Here is an 18,017-nt window from a genome sequence, read left to right as displayed (position 1 = left end):
ATTCATGGCATAGATGCCAATAAAGAAACTTTATTTATTTTGTATTTTACACAATCTAGATGTTTATTCTTTTAGATTTTTATTTTAATTCAAGCTTTTAATCCACCCCCCCCCCCCTTTCTGTTCTTGTGTTATATATGTATTCATCTCTATAAGCACCCAGAGCTTATAGAGCTAAATATATAAATAAATAACGAAAATAATTCACAGGCAAATCACATCACACATTCACAGTAAAATTAATTTAAATTCTAAAAAAAAATATTACTTCCTTGAACCCTACAATGAAACAAAATGAGAGAAAAAGTGAAAGACATTCTATGCCATTAAAGAAATGTGCCCCGTGGAGAGTCCCATTACAATCTGGCTGAAATTCTTAGAATTAGTAAGTGAGATGTGAGGTCCACTAACAAATGAAAAAAGACTGTAAAAATATCTAAAGTCCCTCAGAATGCCTAACATAATACATCAGGATATCAAAATGCATGCGATAATATAAATGCACACTGAGCCTCTTTATCTTTATCTATTTAAAGCAGCACATCTAGAAGTAAATTGAATTGGGGCACATGCATCACAGGGTCTCAGCAGCCAACCTTACAAAAGTCAAATTCTGGTTACTTTTACACCTCCTAAACATTCCTATCAATGCAAGATGTAATACTGCAGTTTGGATGTTTTTTACAGTTTCATTTGCTACAACCAAAATAGACCTAATTCAGCGCATTGTGGTTTAATGACACAATGGAGTGTAAACTAATACACCCTGATGCACCCTAGATAACCGCCTACTCGCATATCAACCAACTATTGTGTCTATATTATGGATAAACTTTGACAAATACAAGCAGCTTTAAAAAAAAATAACAGGGACACATGGTAACTTCACAGAACTTCTTAGGTTTGCAGTGACACAGATCATGTGAAGCATGGCATGCATGACTAAAATAACCTCAAGAATTTCACACAAAACTTAAAATATGCAGGGGGATTGAAGGTTCACTGTGCTGTGCTGACTTGTTTTGTGCTCTTTTATGCTTTGTGTATGTAGTAACACAATGAATTAGCAAATTATGTATGTAGTCACCAAATCAGAGACCATTCCTTTTAAAAATCCAATCACAAATGTGTAAACAGTGATTTGTCTGCATTAGTCACTTGTGATCAGGTCAGCGAAAACATATTACCTTGGTAGCATCTATATGGTCCTGCAGCGAATCAATGAACAGGTCTCCCACAGGCTCCCAGGCATCCCTCACCCCCTCCGCCTGCTCCAGAGCAGCAGCCAGCTCCTCCATGGCAGCCTGGATCTGCAACAGCCTCTCCAGGGTTCGCTCCATGTGCCGGTGTCGGTCCACACAGCGTGCCGTCAACTTCTCCCACAGGTCACTGGCCACATTAGCCTGCTTCCACACAGAGCGACTTACATTCAGCATTCGCCGACGAGGAGAGATCTCTGTGATTGAGGGGAGGGGAAGAATGGAAATTAACAGAGTGAAAAGAGCCAACAAAGTGAAAACAACAGCCCTGATCTCTATTATTAATTCCTCCATATGATACAGACACACTCATGATGACATGTGGATGCAGAATTGGGCTGATGACCTACATGAGGGGAGGCAGCTTCACATCAAGGATTATAATGCACATGTGTTGGGTTAATGTTGGGTTATAATACCTGAAGAGCTATCCGCCAAGAGCCAGGTGTCCATCCAAATATTTTTTATGTGATTTTGGGGTATTTCATTAAATATGCTGGATGGAAACACCAAGATGCATATTCACATTTCAATTCAATTCACATTTATTTGTATACGGTAGCGCTTTTCACAATGCATATCGTTTCAAAGCAGCTTTACAGAAAATGCATGTAGACAACATTACAATTTAGAGTTATCTGTTATCAGAGGTAAGTGTGTCCAAGAACTGTATCTCAGAAATGTACATATACAAATCACAGAGCTATTTAACAATGTATTTATTTCCGGCATAAACAATGAGCTTATTGAATTAATGATTACAAGCTGTGAACATCTTGATAATAATATATAGAGAATTTGCATTGGTAATGTTGAATCAGAGTTTGCGTAATCTAAAACATCCAAAAATTATGTCCTCAAAATATACGAAAACATGTATTTTCTTAATAAGTACTTTGTCTGATTTCACAATTAAAATATCTAAAAACATTTATATAAAATACATTTACTTAAGAAACAATAACGCATAACATTAAGACTTTGTTATGCGTTATTTGTTCACTTGTATTTAGTATAAATAAGCTTACGGTACGCCTACATCATACGTCGGGTCACAGGCTGGCCTTGCACCGAAAACTTGACTCTCTTGTAAATGCGCGCATGGCCATTGTTTTTGGAAGTGTACTATTACCTCCTTGAACTGTTTGATCGCATCTGTGGCTGATCACTAGCACTTATTTGGATATTTTTGAGAAATTCAGGTTTTTCCAATTTAAAACTTGTTAAATTAATGGAAACATTGCTAGTGGCAGTTGATTGACTGGCACAAGACCCCCTTGTTTTTGAGCCAATTACCTCAGCCCTAAATATCATGTGACATATTTTTCAGGAGCCAAAGTAAAACAGCATCATGACACTTGATTAAATGTATCGAAATGGTTCATTAACCACTTTTCATCTCTAGCAAACAGACCTTTGCCATCAGGCAACGTCTCCTCAGGCTCCTGGAAAGGGTGTTGTGCCAGGAAGGTCTGAGCCGACTCCAACACTGAGTAGATGTAGGGCCCTCTGGATTTGACATCTTCCATGAAACTCTGCACACAAGAGCAGATGTTTACTAGTGTATCACGCTGACATGATCAAACATCATGCACAGGCATAAACATGAAAGCAGCCTCACTGACTAGAGGTCTGCACGGGCTTTAAACTGAAGCCCGAACTCGGCCTGTACCCGAGATCGTTTGACCCGACCCGACAGATACTGTTAAAGTTTAAGACTGAACCCGAAATCCGTCACTGTAGAGATGTACCTGTATACTTGCGACCATAAGCCAAGAAGGCTTTGTACACTACACTGCCCATAACCGCCAAGCTATTTATTGGTTGAAATGACAAGATCATACCGTACAAGGTTTAAAATATTTAAATACATACATTTTCTACCACTTGATGTATCTGATTCAGAGAGACGCACAGCGGTGGCAACACAGCCATTTGACTTATCTCGCTTTATTTCATTCATATAGTTTATTTATCATTTCGTACAATGTTTTAAACATTGAAATATACATATCAAATATTAGAAAATGTGTATGATGTAGTGTTTTGGTTGATAGCAGCATACTTTTGACCTCTTTCATCTGAAAGTATGATTTCTTTCATACTAACCTGATTTCTGAGACATTTCATTTCATTCAAAGAGTTTTCACTCATTCGTGTATCATAATTATATTGTCTATCATATCGTCAATCAAGGTTTAAAACATTCAAATATACATGTCAAATAGTAGAAAATATTTATGATGCAGTAGTCTATTTTATTGACTGTACTCTTGACAAAGCTCTGATTTCTGAGAGACACAGACACAGCAGCACGGCTATTTGATTTGCACTGTGCTCGGTTTACACTCATTCACTTAATACACATTATTGCGTAGTAATTTGACAGGTTTATGTATAATTTTGTGCTATCCCCTGGCTAACCTGTTATCCAGCAAGCTCGAGGAGTGACTGTGACTGATGAATATTTTTGTAATTATTATGTAGAACACTTTGCAGTGCAGCTTTCCTTGCATCATTTGGCACTTCAATACGTTTCCCCTCAGTAATTGTTTGCCTTATCACACTCATAGTTAAAGTGTTAGTTCACCCAAAAATAAAAAATTCTGTCATTAATTACTCACCCTCATGTCGTACCAAACCCATAAGTTTGAAATGAAATCGGAGATCTTTCTGACCCCCCCTATAGACAGCAACGTTATTACCACTTTCAAGGCCCAGAAAGGTAGTAAAGACATCGTCAAAATAGTCCATGTGACTACAGTCCATGTGATTTATATATTTTTTTATATAAATTGACTTTATTCAACAATTTATTCTCTTAAGTGTCAGTCTCTTGACACTGATCACGTAGTAAACACAGTGCAGCGCTTCCGGGTTTTACATCAGAACGTCAGCACCACACCCATGTGTCGTGGTGCTCCTGTGAACAGCATCAGAGACTGACACAGAGGAATATATTGTTTTTCTTAGTTACAAACCCGAAGATATTCATGAAACAACCCGAAACCTGCGAGTTCTTTTGCTACGTTGGGTAGCAGACCTCTGTCACTGACACACATAAACTAGCTCACAGAGAGTGAATGGGAGCCCTACAACATCCATCAACCCCTAAGATCCTCCTTTTAGATTTTAAATGTCTTTATGGTTCTGCCCTAATATATCTTTCTAATTCGTTGAATATAAATACTCCAGCAAGATCGATTCAAACATTCAATGGTAACTTGTAACTTGTTAAAACGGCTAAAAAGGGGCAAGTCAGCCTTTGGTCATTTCGGTCCCAAGTTAAATAACTCTTCCAGACAACCTACGAGCAATCGACTCACTATGCAAAAGTATCTCAAAACATTTGGTCACTAGGGCCTTTCCTTGATTTAGTTTATTATTGTATTTGTTTTCTTTATTTTATTCCTATTGTGTGTGTATGTAAGTTGTTGTTTTTCTTCTCTGTGAATGCACATATTTATTTCTCTTCTGTAAAGCATTTAAGCCTGTTTTATGCTTCTGCGTCAAATCGACGGCGTACCCCCGCAGACCCCTCTGCGTCGCCGCGAACCCCTCCGCCGTAGCTCGACGTGCACCTACAAAAATAGGTAACTACACGTCGAGGCGAGGCAGACCACAAGGGCTGTGATTGGTCAGATGCACCGCGATGCAACTCAACCTGACACAGAACCATAAAACGGCAACGACGCCGTAGGAGTGACGGCGTAGCTACGCCGTGGAGTTGACGCAGAAGCATAATGAGGCCTTTAGTAAACACTGTTTTTAAAATGTGCTATATAAATTAAGCTTTACTTACTGTCAAGGTGTCAATCTACCGAACAGAACCTGAAAAAACCTTCAGCTTTACTTCGGTAGATATTGTCAGATTATTATTAATGGAATAGCCCACCCAAAAATGGAAATTCTGACATTGTCTCCTCAACCTCATGTTGTTCCAAATCTGTATGACCTTCTTTCTTCAGTCAATATAAAGAAGATATTTTAAGGAACGTTTTTTGTATATATGATGAAAGTCAATGAGATCCAAAAAAATATTGGACCCAATTGAGACATATTTTTTGTTCCACAGAAGACAAAGTCATGCAGGTTTGAAACAACATGAGGATGAGTAAATTAAGACAGAATTTCCATTTTTTTGGTGAACTAAAGGTTCTTCTAAATACCTTTAGACCACTTTCCTGCAGTTTTCTCTAACCCTGATCAAACTCATGTGCCTGTAACTTTCTAGTAATCCTGAAAACCTTGAGAAAACTTTGATTAGCTTGTTCAGGTGTGTTTGATTATGGTTGGAATAAAACTCTGCAGGAAAGTGGACTTCGAGGACCAGAGTTGAGAACCCCTGCATTAGACCATTATAAACATCTTGGGTCCAATAGAAGCCAATTTGGGTTCCTAATGCAGTGATGTGCAGCTCAAACCAGACATGAACTATGCATATATCCATAATGGAGAAAATTCCTAACTCTTAAGCACCACCTCTAGTTTTTCTAGTATTCCCTATAGTTAGAAGGGGCAACAACATTTATTCATCATGCCATTTTTAATTTCTCAGGGGAATGTTACCACCTCTCCTTAAACTAATTTATTTGGATAAACCAACAGTTCAATCTTCTTATAGCAAGAAGAGATTACTTTTAATTTAATCTTCTATATAACTAACAGGAATTACCCAATGTTACGCAGCATGCTGGTTATGGATATTCCCAAAAATGGCTGAGCAACCGTATTTGGAGTCACTCCCAGTAAAAGTCTGTACATACCGGGACGAATATCGGCGTGCGTTATACGGCAGCGTTTTTCAACACGTTTTTTGTATTCACACCCAAGCGTTTTTTCGCTGACAATGAGCCGAGTGAACATGCAAATTCATTCCCTGACATTAGATGGCGTTACAAGAGTTAAAAGTTACAAGCCTATGTACATGAAAGACAATTAAGTGAAATGAAACTCACCATCAAGCCCCATTTTAGGGCTGGACTATATGGCCAAATTTAAATCACGATATATTTCTTAATTTCGGTCGATACGATATAATTCCGATATCGATATGAACAATATAAAAGCCTCAGAAAAACTGCCAAGAACGCCCATAACAGATGTCTGTTCCTACAATCTTCTGAAAAATGAATTTGCCAAGTCTATGAAATCTGCTGGAGTCTGTCGCTACTGCACCATAACAAACTACATGAAGCAATGAAATAACCCATCACAACAATAATATTCTCTTCTCAATACCTGCTACAAGACTATGAAAGCATATGGGTAGCAATATTCAGTTTTAAATGTAATATGCAAAATGACAATGTAATATGTAAAATGGCAATGCATTCCTGTTTTTAAATTTACATTTGCCATAACATGTGTGCAACATTTGGTACACAAAATGGGGGAATTTTTTTCCGATTTAAATCCAATTTCCTGCATTTACATACATTTAGGGACTATGGTGTTACAAAATCCAGGAAATAATTAAGTTGATTATAATGATAAATTCTGCCAAAAATAAAAGTAGGCTACTAAACTATGTATAACAAAAATATGTCTTACTTTTTTCAAGACTTGAGATAATCATTTTGTAAAGTCAAAAATGTTCACCATTAATGTTTTTTGTGTAAATAAAACTGAAATATACAGAAATTGAATCAGGTTATCAAATAGTCTGAACTGCATAAATTATAAATTAAATATAGATTAATCCTTGAGGATACAATTGACAAAACGGACATTTTGGCATAAATGTGTGTGTTATTATTCAAGCGCTAAAGAAAGAGAACTGGATTCTGCGTGTCGTGTGCGTGTGTGTGCGTGCTTCAGGACATTCACAGGGAGCGATACCTGCTCATTAGAACTTTCGGTGAGCTATTTTTAGAGTGTGGACGCGACGTTCCTGGCCGCGGACGCGCGCATCGGCACAGTCTATCTCCTGATCCTCGTTTGATGTGTTCCCGCTGCTAGTCGGACTCGGCAGTCACACTCCGGCACATTTTGCAGCACGCTGAAACACCGAAACACCACTGAATTTATACCACTGAATTAGTCTTTCCTCTCTCATCAACTATTTCGTATGCTTTCTCCTCACTTGTGGAAGCTCGTTCAGTCACATTTGCATTGCGGTCAGGGGCGCTCATTCTGTGGCTGAAACTTGCCGCGTTGGAGATCCGCTGCTCTGAGCAGTGGCTGCGTGTCTGTGGTGTACGTCATCAGGAAAGTAGCCAATTGTGTTCTGCTCTTTCTGACGGCTTAGCGCTTAACGTCAGTCAGTGACAAATGCTGCTATTTATATTGAAATATCGAAAATGTGTTTAAAAATCATATCACCGTTATCGAAAAAAAAAATATCGCGATATATATTGATATTGAATTATTGTCCAGCCCTAGCCCATTTGCTCTGCAATACCACTCCATAACAGTTCTCTTTTATCAATATTTTTGTAGTCGCTGTCGCGTTTGTCATTCCGTTCCTTATGTTCCGAAACCAACGAGACCAGCAGCTCTACATTTATCTTGGCTTGCATCTTCCTCGTCTTCTTGCCGGCAGTGTGTAGATGCTACTTGGCGTAAATCTTCTTCGCCATTACATACGTATGCTCGGCAAGACCGTTTTGTGTTTGAGCGCCCCCAAGATGTGTTTTACTGTAACTTCAGAAGCTGAAAACACGTGAGCAAAAGCGCCAATCTCATTGGTCGTATAGTTTTTGACACGGCGCGTCAAACCAAAAAAACAAACCCAAGGCGTTTTTTAAAAATGACGCTTTTACGCGTGCCGTTTTTCGCGTCGGTGTGCACACTCACATTGGCGCCCTTTGTTTAATCACGAGGCGTTAAACGTCGGCGAATATTGCGCGCGAAATTCGTCCCGATGTGAACAGGCCTTAACACGTATCAAGTCCCTATAACCTCCACCCACCTTTTTGCTAATTTAATTAGTTACCAAGAAACTGTAATCTGAAATCAAACGGCTAAAAGTAAAAATATACTGCCGTGCTGCTGGAATTTAAAGGAACACTTCACCGTTTTTTGAAATAGGGGTTTGTCCACGTCTTCCCTACATTTAGATAGGTGGGCAAATGCCTTTTTGTCTCAGTGCATGCATTGTCTTAGTCTGGCAGCGCCACCGCTAGCTTAGCATAGCTTAGCATAATGAATGGAATCCTTTGTTGCTGGATAGCATGTCGTGAGTAAAAGGGATAAAAAAACCTAAAAAAAACTAACTACTTCTTGTGGCCTGCTTATTCACAACGAGTATAAAAAGCAATGCAGATTAAGACTAGGCGATTTCCTAGGCAGATATTGTACGAATTAGCCTACATAAGCAGAGTAGCCAATTTCTTTTAGTTTTTAATTGTTTTGCTTAAAAGTAGACATTTCAAGCTTTCTATAGATATACTTCTCAGGTCTGTGAGACAAGTAGCTTATATGCTGAGTTTCGGTTCATTTATGAGACGCGCTCCAGTTCACACGCTGGCGCCTCCGTGTCCTGATTATATTGTCTACTATATTTGCTTCTTATTTATTAATCCAGTAATTCATTATTAAAATTATTTATTAATTTTATTGATTAAAATGAAGATACAATTTATAAAAAACGAAAATTTAAAGCAAAAATAATATTCGAAGATCGCTGGGTGTTATTCGATTATTGTTCGGATCTTTTGCATCTTTTGCAGCGATATTTGTGTGAGCATATCAGTGAACACCCAGACCACTCGGTGAGTTTCACGTCTTTGTAAACTAAAGTTTAATGCGTTTTATGAATGATTCTTCCAGTGCCCCTATGAAACCATTGTGGAGGTGGGGGTGCTAACACAGACACCTAAAATTCTCGGGACAGCAGCATTTGTCCAAATTTCAATCTTAACTGTTCTATTTCATCAGAAATGATCTTTAAACAGGGCTTTAACTGTAAAATATCGAACTTGTCCTTTAATCTGCATTGCTATTTGTACTCATTGTGAATGAGCAGGCCTCAAGAAGTAATTAGTTGTTGTTTTTTTATTTTGTTTTTTATCACTTTTACTCATGACATGCTATCCGGCAACAAAGAATTCCATTCATTATGCTAAGCTAAGCTAGTTGCAGCACTGCCAGACTAGTAAGACAATGCATGCCCTGAGACAAAAATATGTTTTCAAAACTTCAAAAAACGGTTGAGTGTTCCTTTAAGAAATCTCATGAGGAGTCTTCGTGGAAAGCATGCCCTCTTGCCCATGTCTTGCTATTCCATGTAATAACTGAGACCTGAAAATGTTTTTATACCACTTAAAGTGAAAATGTAATAGTAGCTAAAAATAAAAACTTAAGATCACTCATGTATTAATTATACATGTGTAGGAAAAGCCGCAAGAAAGGGTTGTTTCTGTCTGGTGATGTCTACGTTATTTCCTCAACTAAGTCACTAAAAACTAATGATAATATGTACTTAGTCTTAAAAGACTCATGGGAAACCATTATATTTTCAGTTTAGAGTGTTTGGACAAGCTTCAATATATCCAGTTTTTAAACCAATCCAAACTATTCAAATCTGTCAACAAACGCAGAAGAATTACCGTAGGGAAAGACAAAAAGAGTATCACATTAAAACACAGAGGAAGAAATCCACTAATGATCAATAATTCAAATTTCTTAAAACGCTGTAATTCTCTGCAGAGCAGCATATCTGATATTGCTCTCTGCTTCATCAGAAAAGTTTTAGGGCAATGTGGCATATTGGGAACACGAACATCATACATTGCAGGCGTGAATTGGAGGAAAAGAGAACAACGTGTGGCAGATGGAATGATAGAGCAGGACAGGAGTGCATGCATGTGCATATGTGCATGTAGATATTTCTTTAAGAGCCAAAAGGAAGCAGTAAGGGAGAAATAAGTGAGAGCCAAGAAAGGGACAGTAAGATACAGGCCTGTTAATTTGGAGGCTGATTTCACAGTGTGTCAGTCACAGGAAGAAAGAGCTTGCTATCTCTCTCCCTCTTTCTCACTCACTTGCTCTATCTTTCATCTCAATACACTATTTTTTTACTGCTTTATTCAGCTGACAGCTCTGGAAATTGGTGCTAAGATGGAAGCAGTATTCTACAGTAGTACAGGACCAATTACAAGGTGTATATTCATTTGGCAGTGTGAGTTTGTGTATTGGGAAAAAAAACAAAACATTTTTGAGTCCAGAACATAATGTGTATGCATAGGAGAGTGGTAAATATTTAAAGGGATAGTTCACCTAAAAATTAAAAAATCTGTCATCGTTTCCAACCCGTATGACACAAAATCCTGATATCCAACCCCAGCTTTCCTTGGTTCACATTTGTTCATCATAGAAACATAACGTGTGATCTGTGAATGAATCACTCTTGAGTCAGATTGTCTTAATGAATCAGGTAATCCAATTCTGAATGATTAATTCACAAGCTGACTCAATGATCTGGTAACAATGGTCATCAGCTCACTGGAGGGAAAGATTTTCAGCAAATAGTGTAATATTTGGTCTGTTTCTCACACATAAGGTCATATGAACCAGTTCTTTGATTCTTTTATTGTGCTTTTGTGTCCATTTTTAAAGCTTGAAAGCTTCCGTACCCATTCAATGTACATTGCGGTCTTCAAAAATTGCTCCTTTTGTCTTCCAAAATCAGATGGGTTTATCCAATGGATAAATTTTTTGGTGAACTATTCCTTACTTGGACAGTAAAAATGTGAGAACATAAATTTATTTATTGTTCCTGCATCTGTTGGTGTCACTATTCTCTTTGTTCTATTTGTAGTGATCTTTGGAACCTCTTTGTGGCTTAGGGGGGTTCAGATTTCTAATTAACAAGTTTCCTTCAGGTCTACTTTTGCATCTTGATAATGGATTTAGCGGCTTTTTAGTAGCTTACAGGTACAGTAGGTGGGGTTGAATCTTTAATATCATTCTGTCTGAACTCCTGCTGCCATATTGCAATCTTAAATATTGAATTGATTCTGTTATGTTGATAGATGACAAGATTGACCGTGTTCCAGAGCAAAGTCAGCAAGAGAAAAGATATGCTAAAGTGGGGAATGACAGCATTAATAAGTGTACGTGTGTTAAGCCAACCTGGTGGAACTCCCGCTGGTGCTGCACCGCTACGACGTCACCACCTATGGGCAGCTGCTCGGACATCTCCTCGTCTTTAGCTGTCAGCCATTCGATGATCTCCTGCAGGGACAGCTGGAGCTTCCCGCTGTTGTCCGAAAAGGCCTCCAGCCGTACCCTGCCAACACAGCAAACGACAGCCCGCCACAGGGCACGGACCCACGGTCAAATCTTAGACAGCACTGAGATCACAACACTGAAAAACTGTCCATACATGGAATCTCAGGACATATTCATACGGCACCTTGTCACCATTTCTGTTTTATTATTTTTGAGGGTTTTGCAATGTTATTCCCTAGTGAACAGGCCAACATTTCAAGACAACAGCATATGTTTGGATGCATGTGGATGCTGGTCTCTACCAGGCTTCTTAAGTATCTACACAAAAATAAATAAATATAAATATAAATATATATATATATATATATATATATATATATATATATATATATATATATATATATATATATTACTCATTTTATAATTAAATGAACTGTTAAAAACCGATCTGGAAAATGTTTTGCAGAGAAGAGTCAAGTCAAGATGTGCCAAGATGATAAACTCCTATCCAAACAGACCGAGTGCTAAAATAAAATCAAAGATTCATTAGTTGAAGTGATTCATATGCACACTTATGCAGTTTTTAAAATTATTTTTTTCTCTTAAAGGTGTCACTTGTTTTCAGTGGCATTGCATAGGTTGTAATTTTTACATGAAAGCTACAAAATTTCTCATACAATTTATTTTTGTATCATTTCTGACATCAAAAAAAATCTGATTCAACAGGGGTGTGTAGACTTTAAATCCACTGTTTATTTATAAAAAAGAAATGTCAGGAAATGGGATCAAAAAAACACCACAGGCAACTTGCACTTGTAGTAACCCTCCTCCATCTCCAACCCAGGCATATCAAAAGAAGAGAAATGTATACTGAGGAGCATAACACATCTCTGTGAAGTCCCAGCATGTAATAAAACAGAAAAGCATGTCTCAACCCATTGCCCTGCATTTACATGGAGGAAACTGTGGGATGAAAATCTTATCTGTTTGAAGGAATCACATTTTCACATGATGATAAATAAAATATAAAGTGAGTCGTTTAGCTACCAGCACACAAGGACTGGAATTGTTTTAGAGACCGGCTGGTTCTGTCAGCAAACAAGCTGATGCTGTACAGAGGATTAAGAGGAAAAACCTTGTTCCAATAACCCCCAGTGTCCTCACAACTGCACTATTTCTAGCCTGTTATATGCCACTCAAGAGTATTGTCAAAGCTCAGGTAACACGGGGGAAAAAATAGCTGAGACAAAGAAATAAACGAGAAGAGAAAATATATAGTGCATTCATTCATGTTGCGTGCATTCCATATTTTTGAATGACTAAAATACAGTATATTTTATACTAGTAATTGTATTACCTTTCCAATACATTGCAAAGCTAATGCAGCGATGACCGCATTAAGTCATGGGTGAAGTTTGTACCAGTTCAGATTTTCTCCAGGTCACGCATTTAGGTTAGTCACATGATGGTTGTGCAGCACAATTTTACAAGACAATTGTAGGACATTCACCTATTTGTGGCACTACTGTGTTTTTTTGTGTTTGGGATCATGAATTCAGCTCCAAGTATTTGCAGCATCCTGTCTTCCTTTATTTCAACAAGATGCTCAACCTCTGCTGATACAAAAGCGGCCTCACAGCATGATGCTGCTTCGCTGCAGGTACGCTGCTGTTTGAAGTCTGGGCAGTGTCAGACTTGCAGCACATATATCTTTGAAATGTGGATAAAAAGCTATATTTTGGGCTCATCCCAGCAATATTTTACTGGGTCACTACAACTATTATGTTTTTTGGCTTTAGGGGTGTTTTAGCATGGGTCTTAATGGGCTTCTTTTGTGCAATTATTCTCCCAAACAGGTCATAGCTGGGCAGTGGTGGCATTAGACTTTCTCATTGTCCGTTATTTTGACAGGCAGGGTCGTAAATCTATAATCTATATTACCCGTCATTTAGATGTTAATATTTGAATGATAATAAAACATTTTATAGCTTTTGTTTTTATTCACTTTTTCTTTAACAGTCAGAGACTGTGCATCACTTGTCATGTTCAACACTACAATGTTTGTTTGTTTTTTCCCTGTAGTGACAGCGGAGGCCACTAAAACAAGACGATAAAATATGAACGAAAAAAGTAAAAGAATTAACTGAATAAACTCAATCGACTCTCTGTATCTGCCTGAACTCAAACCTTTCTCCTGGTCCGCATGGACTTAAACTGGATGCTCGCCTGTGTTTAATCAAACGCATCAACGGCCTCAGACTTCTTGTGGCAGTTTTAATTTTGTTCTAGAGGCTAAACTCGCCTAAAGTGGTCAGTGGTTGGAATTACAGTTACAAGTTGAAGTTACAATTGATCACCCTCAGTGTAATCTGTCAAAATGACAGATGGCCTTCAGATTTTCCTGACACTGCTAAAAAAAAAATTCACACTGAACCTGGGTTTCCATCTACATATTTGTATGATTATTTTGTAACAACACATAAAAATGCTGTATGGAAACACCAAATGAACAGGTGGATAAGTAGATAAGACGTAATATGTTTTGTAATACGGTAAGAAGACATGAGCATATTAAAACTATGATGGAAACATTTCTTGAATAAATTCATGTGCATCAAAACAGTCATGTTCATGTCACAGTCATGTCATTTGGTCAAACAAACTTGCTCAACAGTGTCGATTTTGTTCTAGAGAAAAAAATGAGATGGAAACACTGCTATTGAACTGTGGTTAGTTTTATTTACCTATACTGGCACATTTTCTGTCATACATTATATTAACAAATATATATTAAAACAAATATTGTGTTTGACAATGAGGGCCTTCGGGTCATAAATGTTGATAACCACTTCCTTATTGGTTTGACTGGTGCAAATGTAAGCTCCATTCTCAACTACTGAGCTCTAAAGACCAAATCAAAGATGGTATAGCTTTAAGGATCTGGGCCAGACAGTACCCAAAAAACAGGTTCAAACTGCACAATCCATGAGCTGTCATCATTGTGCCCTTGAGCAAGACCCCAGGCTGCTCCAGCGGAACTGACCGTATCATATGTAGCCCCTTTGGATAAAAGTGGAGTGGTGATCCACTAAAATCGTAGGAGTGGTGATGGCGCAGTGGATAAGACACATGCCTTTGGTGTGAGAGAACCGGGTTCGAATCCACTGCGAGACACCAATGTGTCCCTGAGCAAGACACTTAACCCCTAGTTGCTCCAGAGGCGTGCGACCTCTGAAATATAGCGATTGTAAGGCGCTTTGGATAAAAGCGTCAGCTAAATGAATAAATGTAAATGTATCTACCCTCGAAAATCCACTTGTAGTTCACACAGACTGTTTTGAGGAACGACTTTTTCCAACAAGGCTAATTGTAGCCTCCACTTAATCATAATTGAAGCGACAGTGTCCACCGTCCAAACACTAATGTGCTTGTTATTTTTAATCATTCGCAGAAAGAGGCCAATTGTCAGGCAACTGCGTGCTCATTAGGACAACACAGTCAGATTTACAATACTTAGGCAAACATGTTTCATTTAGCTTTGTTAAGAATATTTTCAAACAAAACAAATGCCACATAAAAAATTATTTACTTGTAGTTTTAATAAAAATATCACAGAGCGAAATCACATTCTCAGTAAAAATGAAAGTATTGGCCATTATATACTGCATAATTACAGACAAAGTCTACAGGTATACAATGAAAAGAGAGAAAAGTCAAATGAGAAACCGGCTTCACCTGTCCAGACCTCTGTTGTACTAGTGGAGGGTGGGCACAGAGCTCCCTATAATTATGTGTTATTAGATTCAATAAAGGCAGCCAGGCTGCCGACATTTCATTAGAAAGCCTGTGTGTTCTATAGTTGCCTGAAGGCTCCTTCATCATGCAGACGCAAACACACACACACACACACACGAACCCTCCACTGGTGTGACTGTGTAGCGGATAAATAAGCACACATATGCACCCACACACATATACAAAGACAAAATAATTGAATTGAACCAAATGAAAATTCTGCTGGGGTCACAGAGCAAGCTGTAGATTCTTGCACTATATTCACATCAAGGATCAAATGAAGCTCCTGACTCTGTGAGTTTAACGAGTTCACGTAGCATTTCTAGTCAGTGGTGATGGGTTGAACTTACTTGGAAATGGAAAGGTTCTTGAAGATCTTGTTCTTGTAGTTCTTGAAAGGGCCTTTTGTCACATAGCTAGCCTTCAGCTATAACTGGTACATATTGCTTTTGATACAATTACCGGAACATGAATGTTTGTTGTAGTTTTGTAAAATAAAGTATGTTAGTGTGTTTTAAGTGTATACCAAGCACTGGTATAAAAAATCTCCTAAAAAGGATCGTTCCTGTTCTTGATCCTGATTGGTTGAGCCGTATTCGAAGCCGTTGTAAATTACTCTACAAACATACACCTGTGACCTCGTTACATCAGTATTACTGCGCCACTGCAATAATATTAAAATAAATATTAGGCTCCGCGCCTACACAACGCCCCTACCTGTTCTAAAGTCACTGCAAACCAAGGCTTCATAGGACTTATAGCTTTAATTGAACATGACAATAATGTAAATAGAGCCGTTGGTGCAAACAATGCCAAAGGTTCAATTATATCCATGTCTGAAACCATCTTGAAGATTTTCTTCTTCATTTAAACCTGGAACTGTTTTAGTACTTTTAAAAATATATATAAAATGAAGAATTGTTATGATTGAATGTTATGGCACAGAAGACTCTAAAAATAAACAGAACAAAAAGAATATAAAATAATTATTTAATATTTTTAGGTCACTAATCAAATAACCAAATTTGTGACACTTAACATGTGAACTGCAGAAGGTTTCAGCTTCAAATTCATCTTTTCACACAAATTGTTATGCTGATAATTCAATAATTTTAACAAGTTTTTTTTAATTAGAAAAATATAAAATGTAAGCATATGATGGAAGCCTATTTCCACAAAATAAAAAAATGAAAGATAATTGTGACATAAAAAAAGATTTGTGAATTTAAAATAAGAAAACCACATTGCAAAGTCACAACTGCTAGATAAAACGTTTTCTGACTGTGTTGTTAATATAGTAAAATATTTCTAAAATTTAAAATGAATAACTATTTTAATATACAGTATCTTAATTTAATTTATTCCTGTTATGGCAAATCTAAATTTTCAGCAATCATTACAAACCATCTTCAGAGTCACATGATCTTTCAGAAATAATTATAATATATTAATTTTAAGCTTAAGTAACATTTCTTATTATTATCAATATTTTAAAAAGTTGTACTGCTGAATATTTTTTGGAAACCATGACTATTTTATCTCAAATATAAAATTATTTTGTAGTATTATAGATATGATTAGTAATTACTGTCACTTTTGATCCGTTTTATGCATCATTGCTGAATAAAAGTATTTAAAAAAATCTTACTGACCCCAAACTTTTAAAATGGTAGTTTAAAGCTACAACTGTGAAATATATAGATCCAATTATGAGAAATAATTATTAGCAATTGCAAGTTATGAAGTTAAAGCAATTAGGCTAACTATTAACTAGCAACTGCAAGTTATGAAGTCACTTTAAAATATATACAAATCACATTGTGAGATACAAAAAAGTTGCAATTACAAAAAAATAAAGCCATGTTTATGAAACAATAAAGTCATAATTACCGTAATTAGAAATTGACTCCTACTATAGGATTTAAACATTTGTTTTAAACGTTGACTTAAACGTTTAACAAATGAAATGTAAATGTAGTCAGAGAGAAAAAGAGACTTTTGACTCGTACTGTCACACCCATTTACTAGATGCAATCATAATTTCTTTCTACTCTTGTTAGGTTTGTCCTCTCGACACATTTGACTCAGAGCAGTTCCTGCATCTAGAGCTCTGAGCATCCACAGCAAGACTGTAGCATCTCAGATCTGTGGCATGTTTGAGCAATGCACACCATCTCTCTGCCTCTCTCGCCATCACAGATACAGTACATTACATCCCGTACCCATCCTGCACAGCCTGCTGGGTTTCTGCAGCCCTTCTAAATCCTCAGACTTAGACCATCGATCATCTCATCTCTCTGAGGCTTTATGGGGATTCCTCCAAAAGCCACGAAATCAAACAATGCCTCTGCCGGACAAGTATCCAAATCCCGTGGTCATTTTTACAGAGCAGGAGAAACAAATAAAAAACCCAATTGAATCAGAGCAGGGCAGTATTATAGACCTCCACTTTTGGCTCCAGGTAGTAAACTCAGGTTAACAAATGGAGATTAATGGGGGGCTTTAATGGATTGGATGGCAGTACTGAGATGGCACATGCTGGAGACATCTGGATCGGTTTGTTGCAGGAGCTGGACGGCATGTTAGTGTAGACTCGTGGCCGGCCATGACTGCTAGCGCCTGGGAAGCAAATGGGTAACAGCTGTGTGCAGTGCTCTGGCAGTCTTGTAACGTTGCTTGTTCGATATGAACCATCAAGCATGATGGCTAGCATAAATAGCAATCAATACCAGAGGCCAACCAGGAGCTACTTTCACTGTGTTCACACATGCAAGCCATTGCTTCAGG

General features: G+C 37.6%; 1 protein-coding gene across 4 annotated transcripts in view; it reads right to left on the bottom strand.

The window, feature by feature from the left end:
- drp2 (dystrophin related protein 2) overlaps positions 1–18,017 on the bottom strand; it is a 206,761-nt gene that overhangs the window by 61,685 nt on the left and 127,059 nt on the right. For all 4 annotated transcript variants that reach the window (XR_013210360.1, XM_077247846.1, XM_077247848.1 and 1 more), the window contains 3 exons: positions 11,337–11,493; positions 2,674–2,794; positions 1,188–1,456 (listed from right to left, as the gene is read on the bottom strand). Coding sequence is in view for 3 of the 4 variants with exons in the window: in XM_077247846.1 (XP_077103961.1) it covers positions 1,188–1,456; positions 2,674–2,794; positions 11,337–11,493 (547 nt within the window). In the remaining variant the exon portion in view is untranslated. The remainder of the gene's footprint in view (positions 1–1,187; positions 1,457–2,673; positions 2,795–11,336; positions 11,494–18,017) is intronic.

Source organism: Siphateles boraxobius, unplaced genomic scaffold, assembly GCF_051911475.1.
Source record: "Siphateles boraxobius isolate OS27281-9 unplaced genomic scaffold, OSU_SipBor_1 3, whole genome shotgun sequence".
NCBI lineage: Eukaryota > Metazoa > Chordata > Actinopteri > Cypriniformes > Leuciscidae > Siphateles > Siphateles boraxobius.
The sequence above is the reverse complement of the archived record's forward strand: the minus strand, read 5'-3'. Positions and strand labels throughout refer to the sequence as shown.